Raw genomic sequence first — 23,591 nt, 5'->3', positions numbered from 1 at the left:
CAATATGCAAAGTACGCTGAACTCAGAAATGGGTTGGCTTCTGCACTCAGGAACCTGTACTCACTTCCTGCTGGATCCAACACTAGAAAAGAAACTTGACCTTATTGGCCCAGTAATTCCGGTCCCAACGCGTAAGTACGGACGGGGTACTCACGCGTGGGCCCGTTGGAAGTGCCGGATTTCAGCATGCACAGCGCATGCGCGGGAAACCGGCATTTCCTCCAAGGGGTTCAGAGGTCCAATGCGTGCGTGCAGGACTCTGCGCGCACGCGTTGAACTTCCTTCTTTTTGACAGGTTTGTCCGTGTGCAAGGGCCTGAACTTTTTACACATATAAAAAGGAGGCGTAAGGAGTGGATTCTTGAAGGTAAGTGGTCTATTATTTAAAATTATAACATTTTTTCCACAGCTTCATTGTTTTTAAGGACTTTACAGTAAGGTAAGTTTATTTTTAGACCCGATTTCTTAAAAAATTATTTTTTTCAAAAATTTGATTAATTGTTTAAAATAGTTTTTTAAAGTTATTTATAGTTTATTTAATTATTGGGATGTTTTTTAAAATTTTATTTAAAGTTAAACTAGCCTTTTGGGCGCCCGTACTTTTCATGAGTTTGACAGTTCTTACTATCAAACTCATGAATGAAGTTTCCCCTCCCCTGATTGGCTGCAGAGTGCTCACCTGATCCCAGCCGGCACATCGCACTAACTACACCGCTGGATCAGGCAAGCACATCGCGCCGACATCTGAACCGGGTCAGTGACAGGAATTCCAAGCAGGCCCAGGCTTCAGATGTCGGCGCGCCGGGTGAGTGCACATCGGGGGCTTGCACGCGCGGCAAGCACCCAATCCTAATTTCTGGCCTGTTATGTTCAAATGCATTTCAAGGCTGGGATTCAAACTTAGAATTTGCTGGCTAGAACTTCCAATACCATTATATGGATGACCTTAAAAGAACTGGAGAATGTAAAAACTGAAATTGTGCAAAAAAAATTGCAGAAAATCTTCCAAATTGTTGTACCACGCATAGGGAACAAAGAACATTGCAAATAGAACTGCCCATACACTATTTTGGATTGAATGGTATTGACAAACCAGGTCTGGGGACTGAATGCACAGACCTAATAGAATATTAAGCTACACTTGATGTTAAATAAAGTCAGGTCCCAGTTAGCTGCAACACCACATTGGCCCAGTAATTCCGGGCACAACGCGTGAGTACGGACGGGGTACTCACGCGTGTGCCCGGAGGAATTGCCGGTTTTTAGCATGCACAGCGCATGTGCTGAAAACCGGCATTTCCTGTCCTCTGACCCAAGGGGTTAAGAGGCAGAACGCGCGCGACTGCACAGGCAGCGCGTGCGCAGTGAAATTCCTTTTTTTTTTCAGAGTTGCGCGCGTGTAAAGGCCTCCGGTCTTTACGCGTGGAAAAACCAGACGTAAGTATTTAGTTTTTCAGGTAAGTGGGCTTTTAGTACAATGTAGAATTTTTTTTTCCACAGGTTTGTTATTTTTAAAGAATTTACAGTAAGGTAAGTTTAGTTTTAGACCCTATTTTAAAAAAAATTATTTTTTTCAAAAAATTGATTAATTGTTTAAAACATTTTTAAAAACTTATTTATAGTTAATATAATCAGTGGGATGTTTTTTAAAATTTTATTTAAAGTTAAAGTAGTGTTTTGGCAGCCCATACTTTTCATGAGTTTGACAGCTCTTACTGTCAAACTCATGAATGAGTTTCCCCTCCCCTGATTGGCTGCACAGTGCTCACCTGATCCCAGCCGGCACATCGCACTAACTACGCCGCTGGATCAGGTAAGCACAGCGCGCCGACAGCTGAACCGGGCCAGTGACAGGAAATGCAAGCAGGCCCGGGCTTCAGATGTTGGCGCGCAGGGTGAGTGCAGATCGGGGGCTTGCACACGCGGCAAGCCCCCGAACCTAATTTCAGGGCCATTAAGAATGTTTGCATTATTGCCAGTCAAGCAACATACATATAAATAATGCACAGTTATAATATTAGGCTACTTTTCCAGACTTTTATTATTGTTAAAATGAGACACTGCAGGCTTTGATGAAGCAGAAAATATAACTGGTCATGTATGAGATTCGACTGTGGAACTTTCTATTGACTCTGTCACGTGTTAGTTCATGTCACCTCTTAAATGTAAGTGCAAGTTAAGACTAGCTTTGTGGAGCAGGTTGCTAGTGCAGTTTTAGCTGAGATCTAATTGGATTCTGCAGGGCAAGTAAATGTCAACATGTTGTTAATGTTCAGGAGCAATTAGGCTTTGTAGCAGCAGGGTATTTCAATAATGTTTTTTCTAATGGTGTGAAGGGAACAGTCTCTTACTTAGTTTTGTTTGTTTCTGAGGGTTGCTAAGGCAATTCAAAAAAATGCTGAAGAACAGATACTGTGGTGCTTTTTGGTGGAGCATTGTACAAATAAAATTAATCTGTAAACTCTCATACATTGGTGATGTTTGAATGTGGCATTCATATTGTATAGTCAAAAGGAGCAGTTTAAAGGTAACAAAGAAGAGTTTTATTATGGGAACAGTCTTAAACTGGAAAATTGGCTATTTGGGCTGCTGAAGCTTTTGAACTTGCTTTTAGTTTTAAAAAGAACATTCTAAAGAGGTGCTGGCCCCTGAACATACCCGTAGGACCTTGTTTTCCAGTGTTAGTTATAAAACGGGTAGCTTTGTCATCTTATGTCATCTTGAGTAGCATCATTGCTCACAGTTTCCATTTGTCAGTCCTCGTAAGCTTGAAAGGATACTCCAATAAAAGACAAGAAAAGTTTGGAAAGTAAAAAGCCTTTTTATTCAAAAAGTCTCAGCCTGGGCAGCTTTACAATTCAGCTACACAACCATGCTCTCTTCCAGAGGTGTTAGCGCTCTGCCAGCATCAGTTCTACCCCTTCAACCATTCTATCTCTTTAGATTGTAGAACTGCTTCTCAAGACAGTGCTGCAATATATCCCAGGATGCTGATACTATGCTCACCTTTTATATTGCTGGACAGATCTCAGGCTGCTGCCACTGTGGTAGCCTTTTGCATTTGCTGGTATTGTGGTCTCCTTTTATATTGCTGGACAGATCCCAGTTTGCTGGTACAAAAAGAAAAAAGGAAAATACTGCAGATGCTGGAACGTTAACTCTGTTTCTCTCTTCACAGATGCTGCCTGACCTGCTGAGTTTCTCCAGCATTTTCTGTTTTTATTCCAGTTTGCTGGTATTGTGGTGCCCTATTAAATTGCAGAACAAATTTCACAGTATCAATGACATTCTCAGTTCATGACACCATTTTCTGGTCACCTAATGTTACTGATAACCTGGGGAAGATATGTACAAAGCGGCTGGTTATAAACAAGGTAGCTGGCCTACACAGGCAAGGCTGAGTTGCTCAAACCCATTTGTATCCACAAAAGACGGCGCTGCTCTCGTCAGGGTCAGGTTACACTTGTTGCTGGACATTGTTGGCTGTGGAGATTCCAGTGAAGACAACCCATTTAGATTGGCTTTGGAACCTCCTAATGCAGCAATACCACCTAATTCATGTTACGGCACTGAAATGTAAAATAAAGGCAGCAGAAATGTAACAATTTCCCTTATAATACCTAATGGAGACATTTACAGGAAACTCTCTTTTAACTGGCACCTAAATTAACCGGAAATCTCTGTTAACCGGCAAAATGCAGGAGTAGGTTCAGGTAAGTTTTACTTCATATTAGTGGCAGTTCCTGGATCTGTGGCTGTGTAACTGGGGTTCGTGCACTTGTTGCTAAGCAACGGGGACGCTTGGTCTGTGGCCGGAGTTCCTGCACATGTTGCTAAGCAACAGGGAAGCCTGGATTTGTTGCTGTGTACGGAGCTCTCGTACCTTTTAAACTATACTTCTCTGTAATCCGGACTTCTTGATAAACCAGCACCACGCCGGTCCCGTTGGTGCCGGATAATAAAGAGTTTCCTGTACTTAACAATTCAAAGTAAAACTTCAATATATAATGAAATGGTAAACTCTCAAATGTAATTAGAAGAATGTTAGAATTTATGCAGTAATATAAATGATTTAGCTCAAAAACTCTTGCAATATGCAAATTGAGTATATTTCTTTAAAACTGTGCTCCATAAATCTAAAGATTATAGTGTAGAAATACTCACAATAGTACAGATTATATAAAAGCAAAATACGGTGGATGCTGGAAATCTGAAATAAAAACAGAAAATTCAGCAGGTCAGGCCGCATCTGTGGAGAGAGAAACAGAGTTAACATTTCAGGTTAATGACCTTTCGTCAGAACTCTGTTTCTCTCTGCACAGATGCTGCCTGACCTGCTGAGTATTTCCAGCATTTTCTGTTTTTATTACAGATTATATAACAACTGTAACAAAAATTGATTTGCCATTGCTAATAAAACAATTGAATTTTTTTTAATGGATTGTTCATGCTCTAGAAGGGCCTTTAATGTTAAGCTAACATCAGCGTTAGTACATAAAAAGTAAAGAGCAGTAAAACATCTTGGCCTGGATTTTCCTCCCTTGCTCCCTCCTTGCCTCAGCATAAGTTGGGTGGTGTACTTTTTACAAGCACTCAGCTTAATCTCATATAAACCTAGCTGTATTTACAAGTCCAACCCATTTGAAAAGCGTTTATGAGCACCACTTGGGATTCAGCACTCACACCATACAGAAGGAGGAAAGTTGTACAATCTTTAAAAGCAAATTCTCAGACGTATTTTGGCCTACAGTCTGATGTGAGACCTCCGGCCCGGCAATGCAGTCATGCTACGCTCCAGAAGAGGGGAAGAAATTATCATTAAGTCTCAGGCAGCTCCTTTACAGAACCTTCACTATGAAGAGGCAATCAATAATATCTTCCATTCAACATGTACATGCAGTCTTCAGGGTAGGCACCTGCCAGGCAGAGTCCCCAGAAAAATAATACAGGAGGCACTAATACATCGCACCTGTGTCATTTAAATATAATTTAAATGTTCCCACCTGCTTCAAGCTGGAGGCTTCCACCCACCCCAGGGAATGCGCGTCAAATGCAAAGGGAGCAGATTTAAAGGTCACTCCTCCTATTTCCTCTGCTTAATGCCTCAGGAGCTGGCACACACACGGCATTAGGCAGAGCAAAACCAACCCTCGGTGACCTCCACCCATATGTGTGGGTTTCGGTCATTACTGTGGCCCTCACATTCCCCCAGAGCAGGAACTTGTTGGAAGGGGCACACACACACAAAAGCAGGCCTGGAGAGTGTAATGACTTCTGACTTCAGGGCTTTCCAGCTGCTGCCTTAAAACAGCACCAGCAGGCCTCTCGCCCAGCTGACCCTCCTTGCTGAACCGAGAAAGAAAATAATTTACCTTTTTGGAGGTGGGAAGAGGTTGTTAGAAGTCTTTTCTCAGATTCTATCTAAGGGGCTGGCTGCAACCTGGAAGATTGTTGTGTATGGGCCTCTGCCTCGCAAAGACCGGATAAAATGAAACAACAGTGGAGGTGAATCTCCCTTTCAAGGCAGAGTTCAAGTGGGTTGGGAATTCCAACCGCCCCTCTGTCTCTGACCTATTTTCCAGGGTGAAGGTTTATTACATATTCTGGCAGATGGGGAGCCTCAGGGACGCTGCTTCCCGGGGCCTACCGCCACCTTCCCCATGGTGACCCCGGGAAGTAGTGGTGACCAAGGCCTGCCTCCCAGCCACCGTTTACAGGCAGGAAAGGAGCAGCTAGCAGCCGTCCAGGCAGGGGTTAAAGTAGGAAATTCCCAGTTGGGATGCTTAGGCGGCAGTATCAGAAACAAACAATTTTTCCTTTAGTTCGGCTGCGATCTCACCTAATTCTGGGTGGGACCATGGAGGAAAATTCCCCCCAAGGTGTGCTGACATCACTCCCACCTCATCAGCAAGGCTTTGAATAGTGCAATTTTTTTTGCTGCTGCTTTGGGCTCAGAAAGTAGAGGTATCCAGGGGGCAAAGCAGAGGGAAATCACCCCACTGAGTGATCAGAGTTTTGAACAGAAATATGGAAAGCAAGGTGCAGTACTGAGAGCATAATCCCATAAACAGTGCTTACTCGGGGGTTAAGCTTCCTTAAAGCTAAATTGTTAATATTGTCAATATTGTTTTGTGTGAGGTAAATTTGCATTTGCTTACAATAGACAGTGAATCATCATAAAATGAACCAGCCTTGCCAGAAGATTTATTCATGCAGCAAATATTTGTTTCTGTCGCTGCAGTACATATTGCAAATACATAATGGCCCAGAACTTGGTGTCGGGGGCTTGCCGCGCGTGCAAGCCCCCGATGTGCACTCACCCGGCGCGCTGACATCTGAAACCTGGCCCGCAGTGGATTTCCTGTCAGTGGCCTGGTTCAGATGTCGGCGCGCTGTGCTAACCTGACCCAGCGGCGTAGTTAGTGCGATGTGCCGGCTGGGATCAGGTGAGCACTGTGCAGCCAATCAGGGGAGGGGAAACTTCATTCATAAGTTTGAGAGTAAGAACTGTCAAACTCATGAGAAGTACTGCACCCCAAAACACTACTTAAACTTTAAATAAAATTTTAAAAAACATCCCAATCATTAAATTAAGTAGAAATAAGTTTAAAAAAATAATTTAAACAATAATTTTTTTTTTGAAAAAAATAAATTTTTAATAAAAAGGGTCTAAAACTAAACTTATCTTATTGTAGATTCTTTAAAATAATAAACCTGTGGAAAAAAAATGTCTAAATTGCACTAAAACACCACTTACCTGTAAAAATAAATACTTACGTGTGCTTTTTACAAGCGTAAAGACCGGAGGCCTTTAGACATGCGCAAATCCCCCAAAACAGAGGAAATACAAGACGCACGCGCTGCCCCCTACAGCGCACGCGCTAGCCTCTTCAACTCTTGGGTTAGAGGAGAGGAAATGCCGGTTTTCAGCGCATGCGCTGTGCATGCTGAAAACCGGCATTTCCTCCGGCCAGACGCGTGAGTACCCCTTCCGTACTCACGCGTTTGGGGAGGAATTACTGCCCCAATAAGAAAGAAAGAACTTGGATTTATGTAGCGCTTTTTACAACTTCAGGATGTCCTCACGGTCAGTGAAGTATTTTGGAAGTGTAGTCACTGTTGTAATGTAGGAAACACAGCAGCCAATTCACATACAGCAAGGTCCCACCGCTTCCAGGTTTTCCCACCGCTACACCTCCCTCCCCGTAAATATCAGGGCCTTAACGTCTCATCCAACAGACGGCCTCTCCGACAGTGCAGCACTCCCTCAGTACTGCACTGAAGTCTCAGCCTAGATCAGGTGCTCTAGTCCTGGAGTGGGGCTTGAATACACAACCTTCTGACTTAAGAGGCAAGTGTCCTACCACTGAACAAACCTGACACCATTTTTATGATACCATGATTTGACTGGTGTTAATAACAATACTAATTAAATTTGGAATTATAGGGCTGGATTTTCTCAGCCCCGAGGAGGTGGGTATGGAGGCGGGACTGCCGGTAAAGTTGCAGGATTTGGGGGCAGCTGGCAAACCCGCGCCCAACCCGCCTCCGTGCCCTCTTGCCAGGAGGCGGGAAGCCATCCTGCCCCGGGTCCCATCTCCTCGAGGCGGGAAAAGGATTGCAGCCAATTAACTGCCTGTTAACAAGTAGTGAACAGGCAGAAAATAGGATTATCCCCATTTTTAGCTCCGAAGTGCAGGCTTCCCGACCTCGGAGAACCCCGCCAGGGTGTAGGACACGAGAAGGAGGTCTGCGGGGGTCGGAGGGTTCTGAAAGTGAGATGTAGAGGTGAGAGATGGGTGCAAGTGTGGAGTGGTAATTATGTAAGGTGAGTGTTAAGTGTTATAAAATGTTCACTTACCTTTGTTTCTGCCTACAGCCCTCAGCCACTGTGGATCTGGAGTCCCGACATCTTCATTGTAGATTTCACAGACTGGTTGTTGGATCCTCCGAACCAACAGCCAGGTGATTTCTGCAAAGTTGAAAGGTTTGATGAGTCCTGAACACAAGGACTCATCAAATTACACAGAATGTCAGTGTTTGACAGCTTCACAGAGTTGTCAAATGCTGACATTTCATCTTTCAAGAAATCTTGACAGATGGCACGTCAGACGTTGATGTGCTCTGTCACTGACTTCCCCCTAATTGGCCTGCTGAGCCCGCTGGACGGGCTTAACAAGGTCAATCAGGGGAAAATCCCGCTGGTTGGCCAGAAGCTGATGGAGGCGGGATTGAAAGCCGGCAAGCAACAGTCCCGCCTCCAAAAGTTTCCCATTGACAAAATCCAACCATAGTCTTTCTTTTGCTTGCTTTTCCTGAAATGAAATTCGTTTACAAATGTATATTTTAATAAAATAGCAATATACAATACAATGCATTTTATTTGAGAACTGATTACATAATGTGTAATAATTGTAAGATAACCAATGTACTGAATATTATTGAGCATTATTTAGCACTAAAAGATAATAACTTGCATTTATATACTGTAATGCCTGTAATATTGAAAAATCTGCCAAGTGCTTCACAAATGTATAAGAGGAAAAAATAAATGCTGAGCCAAACAAGATGAATCAAAACCTCTAAAAAAATATAGCTTCAATAAACTTTTACATTTTTGAAACATATTGATTCATTCTATGAATACATTTCAGCTAATAAGCTTCTAATTGACTCCTCTAATGGGCAAAGTTTGGTAACAGCTAAATCTTTAGTAGATTAATCGCCAATTAAAATATGTATGAACAGTAGAGACATATAGCAGTCTCACCTCAGGATTAAGCCAACCTAAAGCAGACAGTTTGGGTATTGTGCCAGAACTGAGCTTTTAGTTCCAAAGCTTAATACAGTGATAAAGTCACTGGGAATGGTAGAAAACATGGGAACAGCAAGTTCCTGCTGAAAAAGAAAGAAAGTGTTGCTGTAATATAATTACTTCTTGTGATCTGGGAACTGGTTTGCATCTCCAATGTTTCTTCGAAGTGACATTATCCCCTGTGTATAGCAGGTATGCACTACAGGTAACACTTTTTCATCCGGCACCGACGGGACCGGCGTGGTGCCGGTTGATCAAAAAGTCCGATTACAGAGAGGTATACTTACTAAGGTACGAGAGCCCTGTACACGGCCACAGACCCAGGCGTCTCTGTTGCATGGCAACAGGTGCAGGAACCCCGGTTACACGGCCACTAATATGAAGTAAAACTTACCTGAACCTATTCCTGAAATTTGCCGGTTAAGAGAGATTTCCAGTTATTTAGGTGCTGGTAAAAAGAGAGTTTCCTGTTTATGGCAAATGTATTTCCACATGGGATCCTAGTTCAGTTTTGACATTGATTTGTTTGCATTGATTTACTTTGTTTCAAACTGGAATTAACTCTTTAGTTGGCCTTATACATACATGGATATATACGGATGTATTAGTGCCTCCTGTATTCTTTTCTGGGGACTCTGCCTGGCAGGTGCCTACCCTGAAGACTGCATGTACATGTTGAATGGAAGATATTATTGATTGCCTCTTCATAGTGAAGGTTCTGTAAAGGAGCTGCCTGGGACTTAATGATAATTTCTTCCCCTCTTCTGGAGTGTAGCATGACTGCATTGCAGGGCCGGAGGTCTCACAACAGACTGTAGGCCAAAATACATCTGAGAATTTGCTTTTAAAGATTGTACAACTTTCCTCCTTCTGTATGGTGTGAGTGCTGAATCCCAAGTGGTGCTCATAAACGCTTTTCAAATGGGTTGGGCTTGTAAATACAGCTAGGTTTATATGAGATCAAGCTGAGTGCTTGTAAAAAGTACACCACCCAATTTATGCTGAGGCAAGGAGGGGGCAAGGGAGGAAAATCCAGGCCAAGATGTTTTACTGCTCTTTACTTTATAAAGCAGGACACCAAACTAACCTCAGAATTTAATTTCTTTGTGTTTAAAATATATATTTTTTTAAATCCCCATACTTCTTAAAAAAAAAACACTATTTCTAGTGATCAGATTTCAGTAACATTCTTAACTAATCTGTCAGTGATATATTTAACTAATCTGTACAGAAAATATGAAACTTGGCTCTATTCTGGAATTGTTGCTACTTGTAAACTGATGTCAAATAGTTCAAGCCACTCACATTATTGTAATGAGGGAGGATGCGTACAATGGGTAATGGAATGGTCCAGGTCAGCAGAGGTTGATTTTATTTAAAAGGAGACAAATGTGACATTGTAAACGCAAGGCCAGTGCCTTAGAGCTAAGGATAAGCTAGCACAGATATTTATTTTTGTTTTCTGGCTGTCTGTTCCTTTGTTTTCACTCAGAAATGTGATCAAACAGAATTGGGTAGCTTATTGATTCTAAATACTAAACTGAGAGCTGCCTTTTAATCTGGGCCAGGTTGATGATTATTTTTTATTTGTGACACTGGCAAGGCCGCATCTTTATTTGTCTTGATGGTGATGGCAGGTCTTCTGGAACTGCTGCAGTCCTTGTGGTGATCGTGTTCCTTGTGGTGATCGTGTTCCTTGTGATGATCGTGTTCCTTGTGGTGATCGTGTTCCTTGTGGTGATCGTGTTCTTTGTGGTGATCGTGTTCCTTGTGGTGATCGTGTTCCTTGTGGTGATCGTGTTCCTTGTGGTGATCGTGTTCCTTGTGGTGATCGTGTTCCTTGTGGTGATCGTGTTCCTTGTGGTGATCGTGTTCCTTGTGGTGATCGTGTTCCTTGTGGTGATCGTGTTCCCACACTGGTGTTAGGCAGGAAATGCCACATTTAATAATGATTGTTTACAACTGAATGGCTTGCCACTTCAGAGCTCATTAAAAGTCAACCGCTTAATGTGGGACGAGAAGTCAGAGGTCGGACTTCCTTCCCTGAAGAAAATGAGTGAACCAGTTGTTTTTTTTTATGACAATCCAGAAGCTTTTGTGGTTATTTTCCCTGCTGCTAGCCCACAGATGACTAGATTTATTGAACTTAATTTCACAACTTGCCATTTGAACTGAAAACCTCTGGTTTGGTAGTCAAGTACCATAATCACTGGGTTACTGTATGACGTAAGAAAACTACTGGGCATTTGGTCTAAGTGTTAAACAAAGCTTTAATCAACTGTTTTACAACATGGAGGTCTAGTTGTGTCCTTCACTAGTCCCTGTTAAGAATGTCCTGTGCAAGCTGGGCCCGTGCCTGAGTATTTATACTCTCCCTGGACAGCGCCACCCGTAGGCCGCTCAGTTGATTCATGTCACTGTACCTACCTCTGTTTGCTAATTGTAAGAGTCCTTTGCAAAATGAGTCTTACTCCAGGTCCTCATAACTCAAAATACCAAACTGTGCATAATTTGGCATTAATTGGCACTCTCACTCCAAAATTAGGATTAAAGTATTTTTGTTGTGGCCTCAGAGCTTCACTTTCCATCTGACTGTGCAATACCTGAATTGTGAGTGATCGATGATGACAGTTTGGGAAAGTGTCCCATTCTCAAATGCCCAACAACCTTCACAAAATATTCATAACAATTCACCAAAAATATAAAATGGACAATAACTGAATGCACAGTCTAAAACAGTATTAAAGATAATGTACTGGCACAGACTGTTGGTGACCCAAGCCACCATGCCATAGAGTGGTAGGATAAATACTCGTGCCCTAGGTTCCCAACCTGGCAGCTTCCATTCTTGGCTAGCATGTCAATAGGAAACATCAAAGGGAGGATAGGAGCAGTTTGCCTGACTGGTCACCATCGGTACTGGAAAATATGCTATAGAGATGTAATGTTCTACTGTATAGATTTGGATCATATATTTAGGAAAAAAATGAATAGAATATACAATTTCCATAAAAAGATATTCTCCCAAGGACCAGGAAGTAGCACAGCATGTTGAAGCATCAGCCAGTACAGAAGAGTTCAAGGATGCCGGTCTCATATTTTAATTTACCACATCAAATTGAGGAAGTGTTGAATAGAGCCTGGCATCTACCTATAGAGAGCATAAGAAACAGAAAGAAAAGCCATCCTTGCGCACATCCTAGCACACATCCTAGCAGGTATTTCAGAGTAACATTAATGGGATCCTGGAGAAGGCAAGAGAGAAGAGGAAAATTAGAGGATTAAAAAGAGTTGCATCTATTTAGTATTTTAGCTTTTAGCAGATATATTTTTATGTGATGGTTGTGCTGATCAAGTGAATAGTGTGAGCACTGGGAAATTGATCACTTTGCATTCAGGCACCCACTGCCAATATGAAATGCTTTCAGGTCAAGGTCATTATTATGACTCTATAACAATGTGGAAAGTAATGAACTATCTACACTGCTCCAAGAATAAGCTTCAGCTGTAACTTCAGAAAACCACTGTAGTATTTTTTCTCTTACCACACCAGTGCCCCAGAGAGTTAAGTTAGTGCCAGATTGGAGGGCATTGTGGTCCCACTCCCACTAAGAACTGCATTGAGGCTACCCGAACTTTGCAGTTCATCAAGGGGACCATATTTCTTTGGCTGATTTCCCTTGCAATTAGCTGGCTCTGTTTTCACTGGAATCAGCAGCAAATATGTTGAACTCTTTGAATAATAAAGACTCTGGTCGCGATTTTGCTGATCTCGGTGGGTCCATGGTGGGCGAGGTCGGTGGCGGATCCCAACCCCGCTGCTGGCTCCATCCCGCTCTGTGAAATGAATTTCCCTAGATTGGGCTTGTTAAGCCCGCCCAGCGTGTTTCCCGGCCAATTAGAGGAAACAGGTCTGATGACGTCATTTGATGACATGTCATCAGCTGGTTTCCTTAAAGAGACCATGTACAAATTTATTTTGTCATGTGTGCTGTCAGTGTTTTACAGCATTGAGGTGCTGCAAACACTGACAATAACTGCACAAAGGCACAGGGATGCACGCAGGCTCTCCCATGACTCCCTCCACCATATGCTTATGGAGGGAGTCACAGCACACAGGGAGGTCCTCTTCCCTTCCCATGGGTGGAAAAGACCTCCCCAGGAGATCATCACAGCCTGGTTGCACATTGCACAGGAGGACACAAGCAGGGATGTGGTCAGGAGGACCTGGATGCAGTAGCGCAAACATTTCAATGATCACAGTAGACCACAAAACTTTAGTACAAAGTCACACTCAACCTCATCCTGCTATGCCACTCATCACATCCCCATCACTCTGCCTTCCCTACCCTACTCCTGCACACCCTTACTCACACCAACTTACCTTGGACCTCCACCCATCCCTCTCTATCTACATTATTACATCCCCATCTCACTAGCCACCCCTCACACTCATCCTCATCCTAGTGCAATCATACCAACTAACAACACACAGGGTAGGCACTTGGGAGTTTTATGCAATGTTCGTGTGAAGTTTCTGTTAATGTGGTGTCAAACATTGAAACCTTTATTTTCAACACTTTGCATTCTTGGACAGATTTGTGTGTACCTTTGGAAGCGACTTAGTGAATTGCAGTGAATGGTGAGATATAACAGTAACCCCTGCAATGGTGATGAGTGTGAAAGGAATAGCTTGGACATTGTAGGGATGCTTTATGGTGTTGGTGTGGGGTGGTGCCAACCTGGCGCATCATGTGGCAGCCAGGGTGTACAGCAACAAGTGAAGTAAATCTGGCCATGGTGAGGCCATCCCTGGCTTCCCGGGCAGCAATGTGGTCGGGTGCTGATGCCCTCTGTCCTGTGCAACATCAGTTGATTGCGGAGAAGGTTGATGTTGTTGGTGCTGCTGGTGTGCCTGGTGCTGCTGGTGTTGGGGTTGATCGTGGTGGGATTCTGAGGACCAAGGTGAGACAGTATAACGGGTACCCATGCTGATGGAATAGATGGCAGGTGAAGTAGAGATGACAGAAGCGATCTGTCAATAGTGAGAGTGGTAATGAGGTCAGACTGGATGGAAACTTGTGGAAATGCAGTGAGGAAGAGCTTGTGGCTGAGGGAAGATATCTCTGTAATGTGGGAACTTTTACTTTACATTTGAAGCTGCCAATTCAACAGCTGATTCAATGGCCACTGACCTCCCGCCTCAGCTTGACAGACATGGTCAAATGCAAATGGGAAGCTGAAAATCATTCTTAAGAGCCTCTAAATAAGCCACTAATTACCTGAATTGGGTCCCCCGCTGCTGCGTGTCGGGTCTGCTCAGTGCTGACAGACCCGACATTGGGAAAGGCGCGTGGCAGCGGGTTCACAGATTGGTCCTGACCCGCTGTGAAAAAAAAACACTTTCCCACCAGACCCGCCACCAATCGCGCCCGCTGACCACCCACAAAATTCCAGCCTCTGTGTCAGTTTGGCTATGTTAGTAGTACTCTTGCCTCAGAGTTAGGAGAGTGTAGGATCTAACCCGGCTCCAGGATTTGAGTACAGAGTTACAGCTGACACTCCAGTGCAGTACTGAGGGAAGTGTTGGAATATTACTGCTGTCCTTCCTCCTATTGAGGTGGCTGTAAGAGATCCCGTGGCACTCTTTGAAGAGTAAGATGTGTTGGCCACTTTCCTCCTTCAACCAACATCATGAGTATAAGAGTAAAGACGTCTTACTGCAATTATATAGGGCCCTGGTGAGACCACACCTGGAGTATTGTGTACAGTTTTGGTCTTCTTACCTAAGGAAGGATATAATTGCCACAGAGGGAGTGCAACGAAGGTTCACCAGACTGGTTCCTGAGATGAGGGGATTTCCCTATGAGGGGAGATTGAGTAGACTAGGCCTATATTCTCTAGAGTTTAGAAGAATAAGAGGTGATCTCATTGAAACATACAAAATTCTTACAGGGCTTGACAGAGTAGATGCAGGGAGGATGTTCCCCCTGGCTGGGAGTCTAGAACCAAGGGTCACAGTCTCAGGATAAGGGGTCAGCCATTAAGGACTGAGATGAGGAGAAATTTCTTCACTCAGAGGGTGGTGAATCTTTGGAATTCTCTACCCCAGAGGGCTGTCGTTGAGTTCAAGACAGAGATCGATAGATTTTTGGATATTAAAGGAATCAAGGGATATGGGGATAGTGGAGGAAAGTGGAGTTGAGGTAGAAGATCAGCCATGATCTTATTGAATGGCGGAGCAGGCTCGAGGGGCCAAATGGCCTATTCCTGCTCCTACTTCTTATGTTCTAAAACATCAATTGGTCATTCATCTCATTTGTGGTTTGTGACATTTTGTGTGAGCAAATTGACTGCTGTATTGGCGATTGGAGCAGATCGGGACAGGCTCTTCACTAATGGGATGATGCTAGTAACTAGAAAGTATACTGTCATTAAAGGCAAGCTCCTCACTGAGGACCAATGCGTGGATAACATAACAACAGTAACTGCACTTTAAAAGGTAATTCGTTAGTTGGGAAGTACTTAGGGACATCCTGAGGATATGCAAGTTCCTTCCTATATAATGGAAATGTGATGAGTACATGAAATATTTTGACTTTGGGCAGATCAGAATGGACTACAATTTTATTTCTTTGATAATGATGAGAATTCACCCAAAATGTACAATTACAGTTAATGTGTTTCAGCCTGATTTTGCTACAAGTAGATTTTCAGACTCTCTGTACTGAGTTTCACCCATAGTTATTAATGCAGATTCAGGATCATTTTTAACAAGTGCTCCCAGACTAGTATTAGTACAGGTCAGCTCACTACCTGAATACAGTAATCAACACATTCCAGTTAGTCGCAAAGTGGAGCCAAAGTACAGCCATTGCAAGTATCACTTAGAATATGAAAATGTAATTTCAGTAGCACAAATGACTTTCCTCTGTAAATCTAATAGTTAAATATACCAAAGAAGAATTTAAACCAAACAGATGGGAATTAAAAATGTTTCGGTAAATGCCTAATAGTTTATATTACAGGAGGTTTATACAGATGCTATTATTTACTTGTTCCTGTACTGTAATATAGGAACATAGGAACAGAAGTAGGCTATTCAGACCCTCGAGCCTGTTCCACCATTCAATTAGATAATAGCTGATCTGTACCTCAATTCCATTTACCCACCTTTGATGCCTATCCCTCGATAAGCTTACCTACTTAAAATCTATCAATCAGAGTCTTGAACATTTTAATTGACCCAGCATGCACACCCTTTTGGGAGAAAGTTCCAGACTTCCACTACCCTTTGTGTGAAAAATTGCTTCTTGATTTCACTCCTAAATGACCTAGCTCTAAGTTTAAAATTATACCCTCTTGTTCTGGATTCCCCCATCAGAGGAAATAGTTTCTCTGTATTTCTTTTTCATTCCTGGGATGTGAGCGTCGCTGGCAAGGCCAGCATTTATTGCCCATCCTTGATTGCCCTATAGAAGGTGGTGGTGAGCTGCCTTCTTGAACCGCTGCAGTCCGTGTGGTGAAGGTACTCCCATAGTGCTGTTAGGGAGGGAATTCCAGGATTTTGACCCAACGATGATGAAGGAATGGTGATATATTTCCAAGTCAGGATGGTGTGTGGCTTGGAGGGGATCTTGGAGGTGGTGGTGTTCCCATGCGCCTGCTGCCCTTGTCCTTCTAGGTGGTAGTGGTTGCGGGTTTGGGAGGTGCTGTGGAAGAAGCCTTAGCGAGTTGCTGCAGTGCATCTTGTAGATTGTACACACTGCAGCCATGGTGCGCCGGTGGTGGAAGGAGTGAATGTTTAAGGTGGTGGATGGGGTGCCAATCAAACAGGCTGCTTTTCCTGGGTGGTGTCGAACTTCTTGACTGTTGTTGGAGCTGCATTCATCCAGGCAAGTGGAGAGTATTCCATCACACTCCTGACTTGTGCCTTGTAGATGGTGGAAAGGCTTTTGGGAGTCACAGAATACCCAGCCTCTGACCTGTTCTTGTAGCCAGAGTATTTATGTGGCTGGTCCAGTTAAGTTTCTAGTCAATGGTGACCCCCAGGATGTTGTTGGTGGGGAATTCAGCGACGGTACTGCCGTTGAATATCAAGGGGCAGTGGTTAGAAGCTCTCTTGTCGGAGATAGTCATTGCCTGGCACTTGTGTGGCGCGAATGTTACTTGCCAGCGAACATCCCCACTTCTGACCTTATGATGGAAGGAAGGTCATTGAAGCAGCTGAAGGTGGTTGGGCCTGGGACACGGCCCTGTATCTAACTTATTAAATCCCTTTATTATTTTAAACATCTCGATTAGATTGTGCAACAAGGGAGAGCAGGGGAGCTTTCCCCGGTGACCTGGCCAATATTTATCTCTCAACCACCACCATTAAGAACAGATTATCTGGTCATTATCACATTGCTGTTTGTGGGACCTTGCTGTGCACACATTGGCTGCCACATTTGCTACATTACAACAGTGACTACACTTCAAAAAGTACTTAATTAGCTGTAAAGCTCTTTGGGACGTCATGAGGTTGTGAAAGGCACTATATAAATGCAAGTTCTTTCTTTACAAATTCAAGGGAATACAAGCCACGTTTATGTAACCTTCATAACTTAAACCTTTAAGCCCTGGTATCATTCTGGTGAATCTGTGCTGTACCTTTTCCAAGGCCAACGTATCTTTCCTGAAAGTCATTGCCCATAACTGAATGCATTGCTTCAGATGGGGTCTTACCGAGTCTGTACAATGAAAGCATCACTTACTCATTTTTTAAATCCAATCCACTTGAAATAAAGGCCAACATTCCATTAGCCTTTTAGATTACTTTTTGTACCTGCGCACTAACATTTAGTGCTTTGTGTACATGGATCCCTAAATCCCTTTGCTCCTCCACAGCTCCGAGTCTCTCACCAATAAGAAAATATTCTGCTGTGTCTTTCTCTGATCCAAAGTGGATGACCTCATACTCCCCCACATTGAACTCCATCTGCCATAGTTTTGCCCACTCAATTAGCATGTCTGTGCCCCTTTACAACTTCCTGCTTCCATCCACACAACTTATTAAACAATTCCCTCACATAACTCATGCAATAAATACTATAGGAATTAAACTACCTGCTGTGCAGGATATCTACCCCAAGAGGTGCCGGGGGAAGGCCCTGAGAATCATCAAAGATGCGAGCCACCCCAGCCACAACCTCTTTCCCCTGCTCCCGTCCAGTAAGAGATATCGAAGCATACGGTCTCGTACCAGCAGGTTTTGAAACAGCTTCTACCCCCAGGCCATAAGACTCATGAACGAATAATTTATTATTATTTATTACTGTTGTTTTATTTATTATTACTGTATTTCTATTAGTATTTTTATCATTGCTATGCCATATTTATTCCAATGTTGGGAGGACTTGTAAAAATCAACATTTCATTGTGCAGTACACACGTTTGCTGCATATATGACAAATAAAATTGAATTGAATTGAATTGAATTGAATTATGATCAGAAACATTACTCAGCTTCAAAATAAGAGTCTGAAATTCCTATAAAAAGAGTGGGAGGAAACCAGCAGGTTGGTCGGGAGGGAGTCCGAAATTTGGGGGTGGAACCTGGATCCACCAGGTTTCCACCCCACCTAAGCCCCACCATAAATAGTACCAGGTGTGAGAAAGGAGCGTCCACCCTCCAATAAGTGCAACCATGCAAATAATGGGTTACATGACCAGTCCTAATTTCAATCATTTTTGCCCTAGAATACACCCTTATAATGTACGCCTCTACAAAACAAGCATTTCTCGGTAAAGTATCTGATGTAGGCATTGGTTGGCTCCTTAAAGGTGAATTGCTTCTGTTTCATAAAGCTGTTACAGTGATGGTCATAACTTTACTTTGGATTGCTAGTTTTGAAAAATTCCTTTTGCACTTTGTCTCTGAGGTTCTGAGTTTCACTTGAAGCTCTTCCTTGCGTCTGGTTTTTCTTTTGGAGATTTCTAATTATCCTCTAAAGCCGCAAAATGGGTTTTCCAATGGGAATTCCCCTCTTTATTATTATGATATATATGTTAGAGGAAGAGGAGGAGGATCAGCAGGCAACCAGACAGGCCAAACTCATAAGGCAACACTGCAGGAGATCTAGATCCTCCCTCAGATACCCAAACACCAGGGTGCACAGACACACAAGATCTTTTAAAAATATATCAGGTTCAGCCCATAAGCCATGGAAAAGGTTTGCTCCATCCTACATGGAGATCTGTAAACGTCCTTAAGAACCAGGAAAGTGCTTACTATGGCTCAGAAAACGGCCACAGCACTTAATTTTCTAGCCAATTGATCATTCTAAGGGCCAGCATGTGACCTCTGCCAGGTTAGTCAATATTCTTGCACAAGGCAAGTAATTAATGATCTGTTTTCCAAGACAGCTTAGTTCATTGCATTTGATGCAGGAGCAAGCAGGCCATTAATTGTTATTCGGATCACTGGGTTTCTATGAGTGCTGTGAGCAATAGATTGCACTTGTAGTCATACGAGATCTTACCGTCAACCACACTGACGTAATAAAACTCACTACACACTTGGTTTGAGTATAAAGCAAGGCTTTAATCAACTTGTTTCAGAACATGGAGGTCTAGTTGTACTTCACTAGTTCCTGTCTTACAAAATGTCCCTGGGCAAGCTGGGCCCACGCCCAAGTATTTATACTCCTTGGATGGCGCCACCAGCTGGCCGTCCGGTGTTATTTCATGTGTAGTTTCTTCATGATGATGAAATTTATAACACACACCATATGTAAAATGAAAGGAATTCACTCCCTTAATGTCCGAATAATGTACGACGATAAGGACAGTTTTCTGCATGTCAATGCCCAGTATACAGGCAGCAGCCATGATTTGTTCCTCCTTTGGCAGTCTAGCAGCTTTGCACTATTACAGAATTAAGGGCACTGGTTGGCTTCTTGGAGATGAGGGCTACCCAGTACTACCATGGCAGCTAACACCATTAAAAAGGACCACTTCAGTGACGGCTCACGTCTGCACTCAGATTAAAATCAAACAGGCAATAGGCATGCTGAAGGGAAGATTCATCGTTACCTCCAGTACTGTTTGGTGAATTGTGGTGGAGTCTGCTGTGTGGTCCATACTTTTGTTCTTCAGAAAAGCCTGGAGACTGAAATTCCCAAAGATGATAAAAAGTAAGAATCAGACCCCCCAAGGCTGAGAAGCATGGGCACAAAGAGGACACAGGAGGGTCACGGACAGCAGCAGGAGCGTGATGCAAGACAGACTTTCCTGGGACATTTTCAGTAATGAATAATCCTATTATTGTCATTCTACTTCTGTTATAAGCAAGTTAACTCCATTGAATTTCTCCATTCAACCCCTCAAGGTACAGATTAATTATTAAAAGAAGTCCTAAGTTTACAAACATCTTTTCTGTTCCAATATCAATTTTTGTTTCATTCTGAATAATCATGAACATTATCACTATCTCTCACACTCTTAACAATTCCATAAGATTCTGGAGCTTCAGAACAATCTATCACTACGATTCCCAAGCACACACTTCCCTTGTGACAGTTTTAATTTTCCTCTGGCCTATTCTCAAACTTCTTATAAGGGCCTGGGATAAGGGTTGCTGCTCTACATGACAGTGAGCCTCTTGGGATAGCAATGGCCCTCCTCTCAAGGCTGCTGAATCCTAGGATGGAGCTGTGACAGGCTGTTTCTTTAGGCTTGGCTTCTTTGCAGCCATTGGTCTGTTGACTTTCTTCCACCTGTGAAGGCAAGTGAGAGGACTGAGCAGAGAGATCTCTTGTGTAGTTGTCCCAAAGAGAAGCCGTCTCCTTGGAGTACTGTCCTACTAGACATGGGGACAGGATGTTATTAGCCACTGATCTGTGGGAGAACAGACCTTATGGAATCACAAATATCCCTTCGATCCTGAGAAAGTATACCAGATATCCTCCAATTTCTCCAACATGCTGCCCTTGATATATTGGAATCCGAGAGATATAGGCCCATAATTTCCGATCCCTACTGGTGTGTGTGAGCTGTGTACACACCCGTAGGGACCTCGCAAGTGCCGGTTTCAGGCATGCGAAGCACATGCGCTGAAAACTGGCACTTCCGATCTGTCAAGAATTCTCTTGACAGATTGCACGCCTGACCTGGAGAAGGACCTCTGCGGGGGGAGAGTTCTGCTTTCTGCAGAACCTCCGCCCGCTGAAATCACTTAAAAATCTTATGCCTGGTAAAAGCAGGCCTTATGCTTGCTTTTACCAGCATGAGTTTAAAAAAATATAATTTTTTTCACTCATTTATAATGTAAAAATACTTTTAAAAAAGGTAAGTTTATTTTTAGCCCCATAAAAAACTTTAATTTTTTTTTCAAAATATTTAATTTTTGTTTAAAATATTTAATTTAATGTAATTTTAAAATCATTTTAAAAATGTGATTTAAAAAAAAAATTATTTAATGTAGTGTCTTTTTTCAGTGATCCCCATTCATACTTTTGACAGATCTACCTGTCAAAAGTATGGAGGGGGATTCCCTTCTCCCATTGGCTCACCTGGCCCACGTGATCCCAGGGATGTTTGCGAACCGCCTGTGCCCCGGGATACCTGGGCCTCTGCGCGCGTGCACCAGGAGAGGCCCAGGAGTGGAAGAGTCCGGACCTCGGGAGCCCTCAGGTAAGGGCGTAGATTTTTTCCCGATAGGAGACATCCGCACGCAAGATGCCTTCTATCGGAAATTACAGGCCATAGATTTCTCCATTTGGTCATCCAGTGGCCTGAAGGCCAGTACTCTATACCTGCAAGGTGGAGGTAGTGACTTGCCTGTAGGACTCTGTGATATGTGATACTTTTGAAGATGTTGCTGCAGCAGTCACTCTCTCCAGCATGTTACATTTCATTGTGCTATCATTTTGCAAGTCAGTTAAAATTTGTGACAAATGTGGATTGCTTTGTCTGTGTGCGCAAATAAAGGTCTATCATTCGTAACTGATTTAGGCACTGATGAAGAGCTCTCCTTGATACTGCAGGTTCCCTGAGATCGTGTTCCGAATGCTTAATAGTCAGAGGTTGATATTTTCTTAGCTTCCACTCAGTAACATGATTCTCCACTTCCAATACCTTATCCTCTGGCTTCCTTGTATGTTGTGCATCACCAAGTGTCAAATCTTCATCTAGACTATCTGTATAACTCAATGTGACTTTACCTTGACCGATGAGTGCAAATTATAGGGTATATCACAGACTGGGCTATTTCTGCTGGCTATGCCAGATACAGACGGTCCTGGTATTTATTTTGTCTCTATCTCTTCAGCCCTTTTCTATCTTCCAGATTTTGTTGAGATATAAAGAATCAGAAATCAGTGCCGATCTTCACTCATATAAATGTCCAATTCTTGGCAAGACTTGCATCCTTGTCCCACCCGGCAATTATTTAATGAGCTGACCCAGGATTTCTGATGGGGTCAGTGTTGGGGCCATTGGGCAAACGGGAGACCTGTCCTAACAGTAGCAGAGTGGGATCATTCGCATTTTATATGTATAGTATTATATTGAAACTAGCACAGAAATAATTTTGCCTGACCTCTTGTTACTTGTGCTTATAGACGGTGGATATGCAATGGATGTATGAGATCAATGGTTTGGATCCTCAATACATTCCTCCTAACATTCAATGTGGCAAAACCATCTCTACAGCCTTCAGGCATTCTGTTGTAGTACGTCAACGTAACTTCATCCGTGAAAACCTCAAGGTGATAACAACTGCAGTGTCCTCTCCTCTTAAAGGTGCTCCTCTAGTCACTATAAGTAAAACATGTAGAACAAAGTAAATATGAAATAAAAAGTTACATTTCATTGTGCTTTCATTTTGCAAGTCAGTTAAAATTTGAGAAGAATGTAGATTGCTTTGTCTGTATGTGCAAATAAAAGCCTATCATTCGTAACTGATTTGATGAAGAAATTGACACATTTTCCTTAATGCTAATGTGTGTGCTTGTTGCATTACTATATCTAATACATTGTATTTTCCAATAAATCTTTTCATTGTAACTATTATCAATTCAAGCTATTTTGCTTTAAAAAAACACTTCCTCTCTGTGCCTGCAATTTTTTATATAAAACATATCTGATCAATCAAATATTCCATCCAACTTGTGTGTTTTTCTGAAAATATATACACTAGCTTATCTACAAAACCAATACATTTTGGCAACATTTGTTATAATTGATGTCCATCTTCTGATTAAAAGACCAGAGGAAATAATTATTTGTCAGTCGGTTAGCAGGCGGTACTTGATTCCATGTTTGGTGATATGGTATATTTCCCTCTATTCATTAATGTTAGCAAAAAATGTAAATGAACGTGAAAAGTGGGGAATTCCACTTAGAATCATAGAATGTTACAGCTGTATCACTAAACCATGCACAAAATATACTTAGTTAAAACCAATTTTAATTGTAGTGGGACTTTTATTTTATATCCACCTCACACTAGCTAGCATACTTACTATATTTTTGTGTAATTGTTATGCAAAAGAAAAGCCTTTACTCTGTACCAGTGGTTAAGTTCAAGTCAGCTCCTATGGAAAACGACATAGGGAGCAAAGAAAAAGATAAGCATCCAAATCTATATGTTAGCATCGAAAGGCCAATCATTCATGCGATGGAGATCTGGTGCTGTCGCAGTGGAGGGGAAGGAATTCAAGACATAACCCGTTCACACTGGTGTTTCTGTCCTTCCTCAGTCCCAGGGTGATGTCTAACAAAGGAAGAGTGAG

The 23,591-nt window shown here is 42.6% G+C and overlaps 1 protein-coding gene across 1 annotated transcript in view; it reads left to right on the top strand.

Moving 5' to 3' along the window:
* The window catches only part of LOC147107297 (cilia- and flagella-associated protein 47-like), a 797,073-nt gene extending 773,810 nt beyond the window's left edge, over positions 1-23,263 (top strand). The window contains exon 65 of the mRNA XM_086006182.1: positions 22,419-23,263. Within this exon, the coding sequence (XP_085862308.1) occupies positions 22,419-22,643 (225 nt within the window). The 3' untranslated portion in view covers positions 22,644-23,263. The remainder of the gene's footprint in view (positions 1-22,418) is intronic.
* Positions 23,264-23,591: the final 328 nt, after the last annotated feature.

The sequence above is a fragment of the Somniosus microcephalus genome, chromosome 14 (assembly GCF_052327205.1).
Source record: "Somniosus microcephalus isolate GS21.2 chromosome 14, FLI_Smic_1.0, whole genome shotgun sequence".
In the NCBI taxonomy this organism is placed as follows: domain Eukaryota; kingdom Metazoa; phylum Chordata; class Chondrichthyes; order Squaliformes; family Somniosidae; genus Somniosus; species Somniosus microcephalus.
Note: the sequence above shows the minus strand (reverse complement) of the source record. Positions and strands in the feature narration are given on the sequence as shown.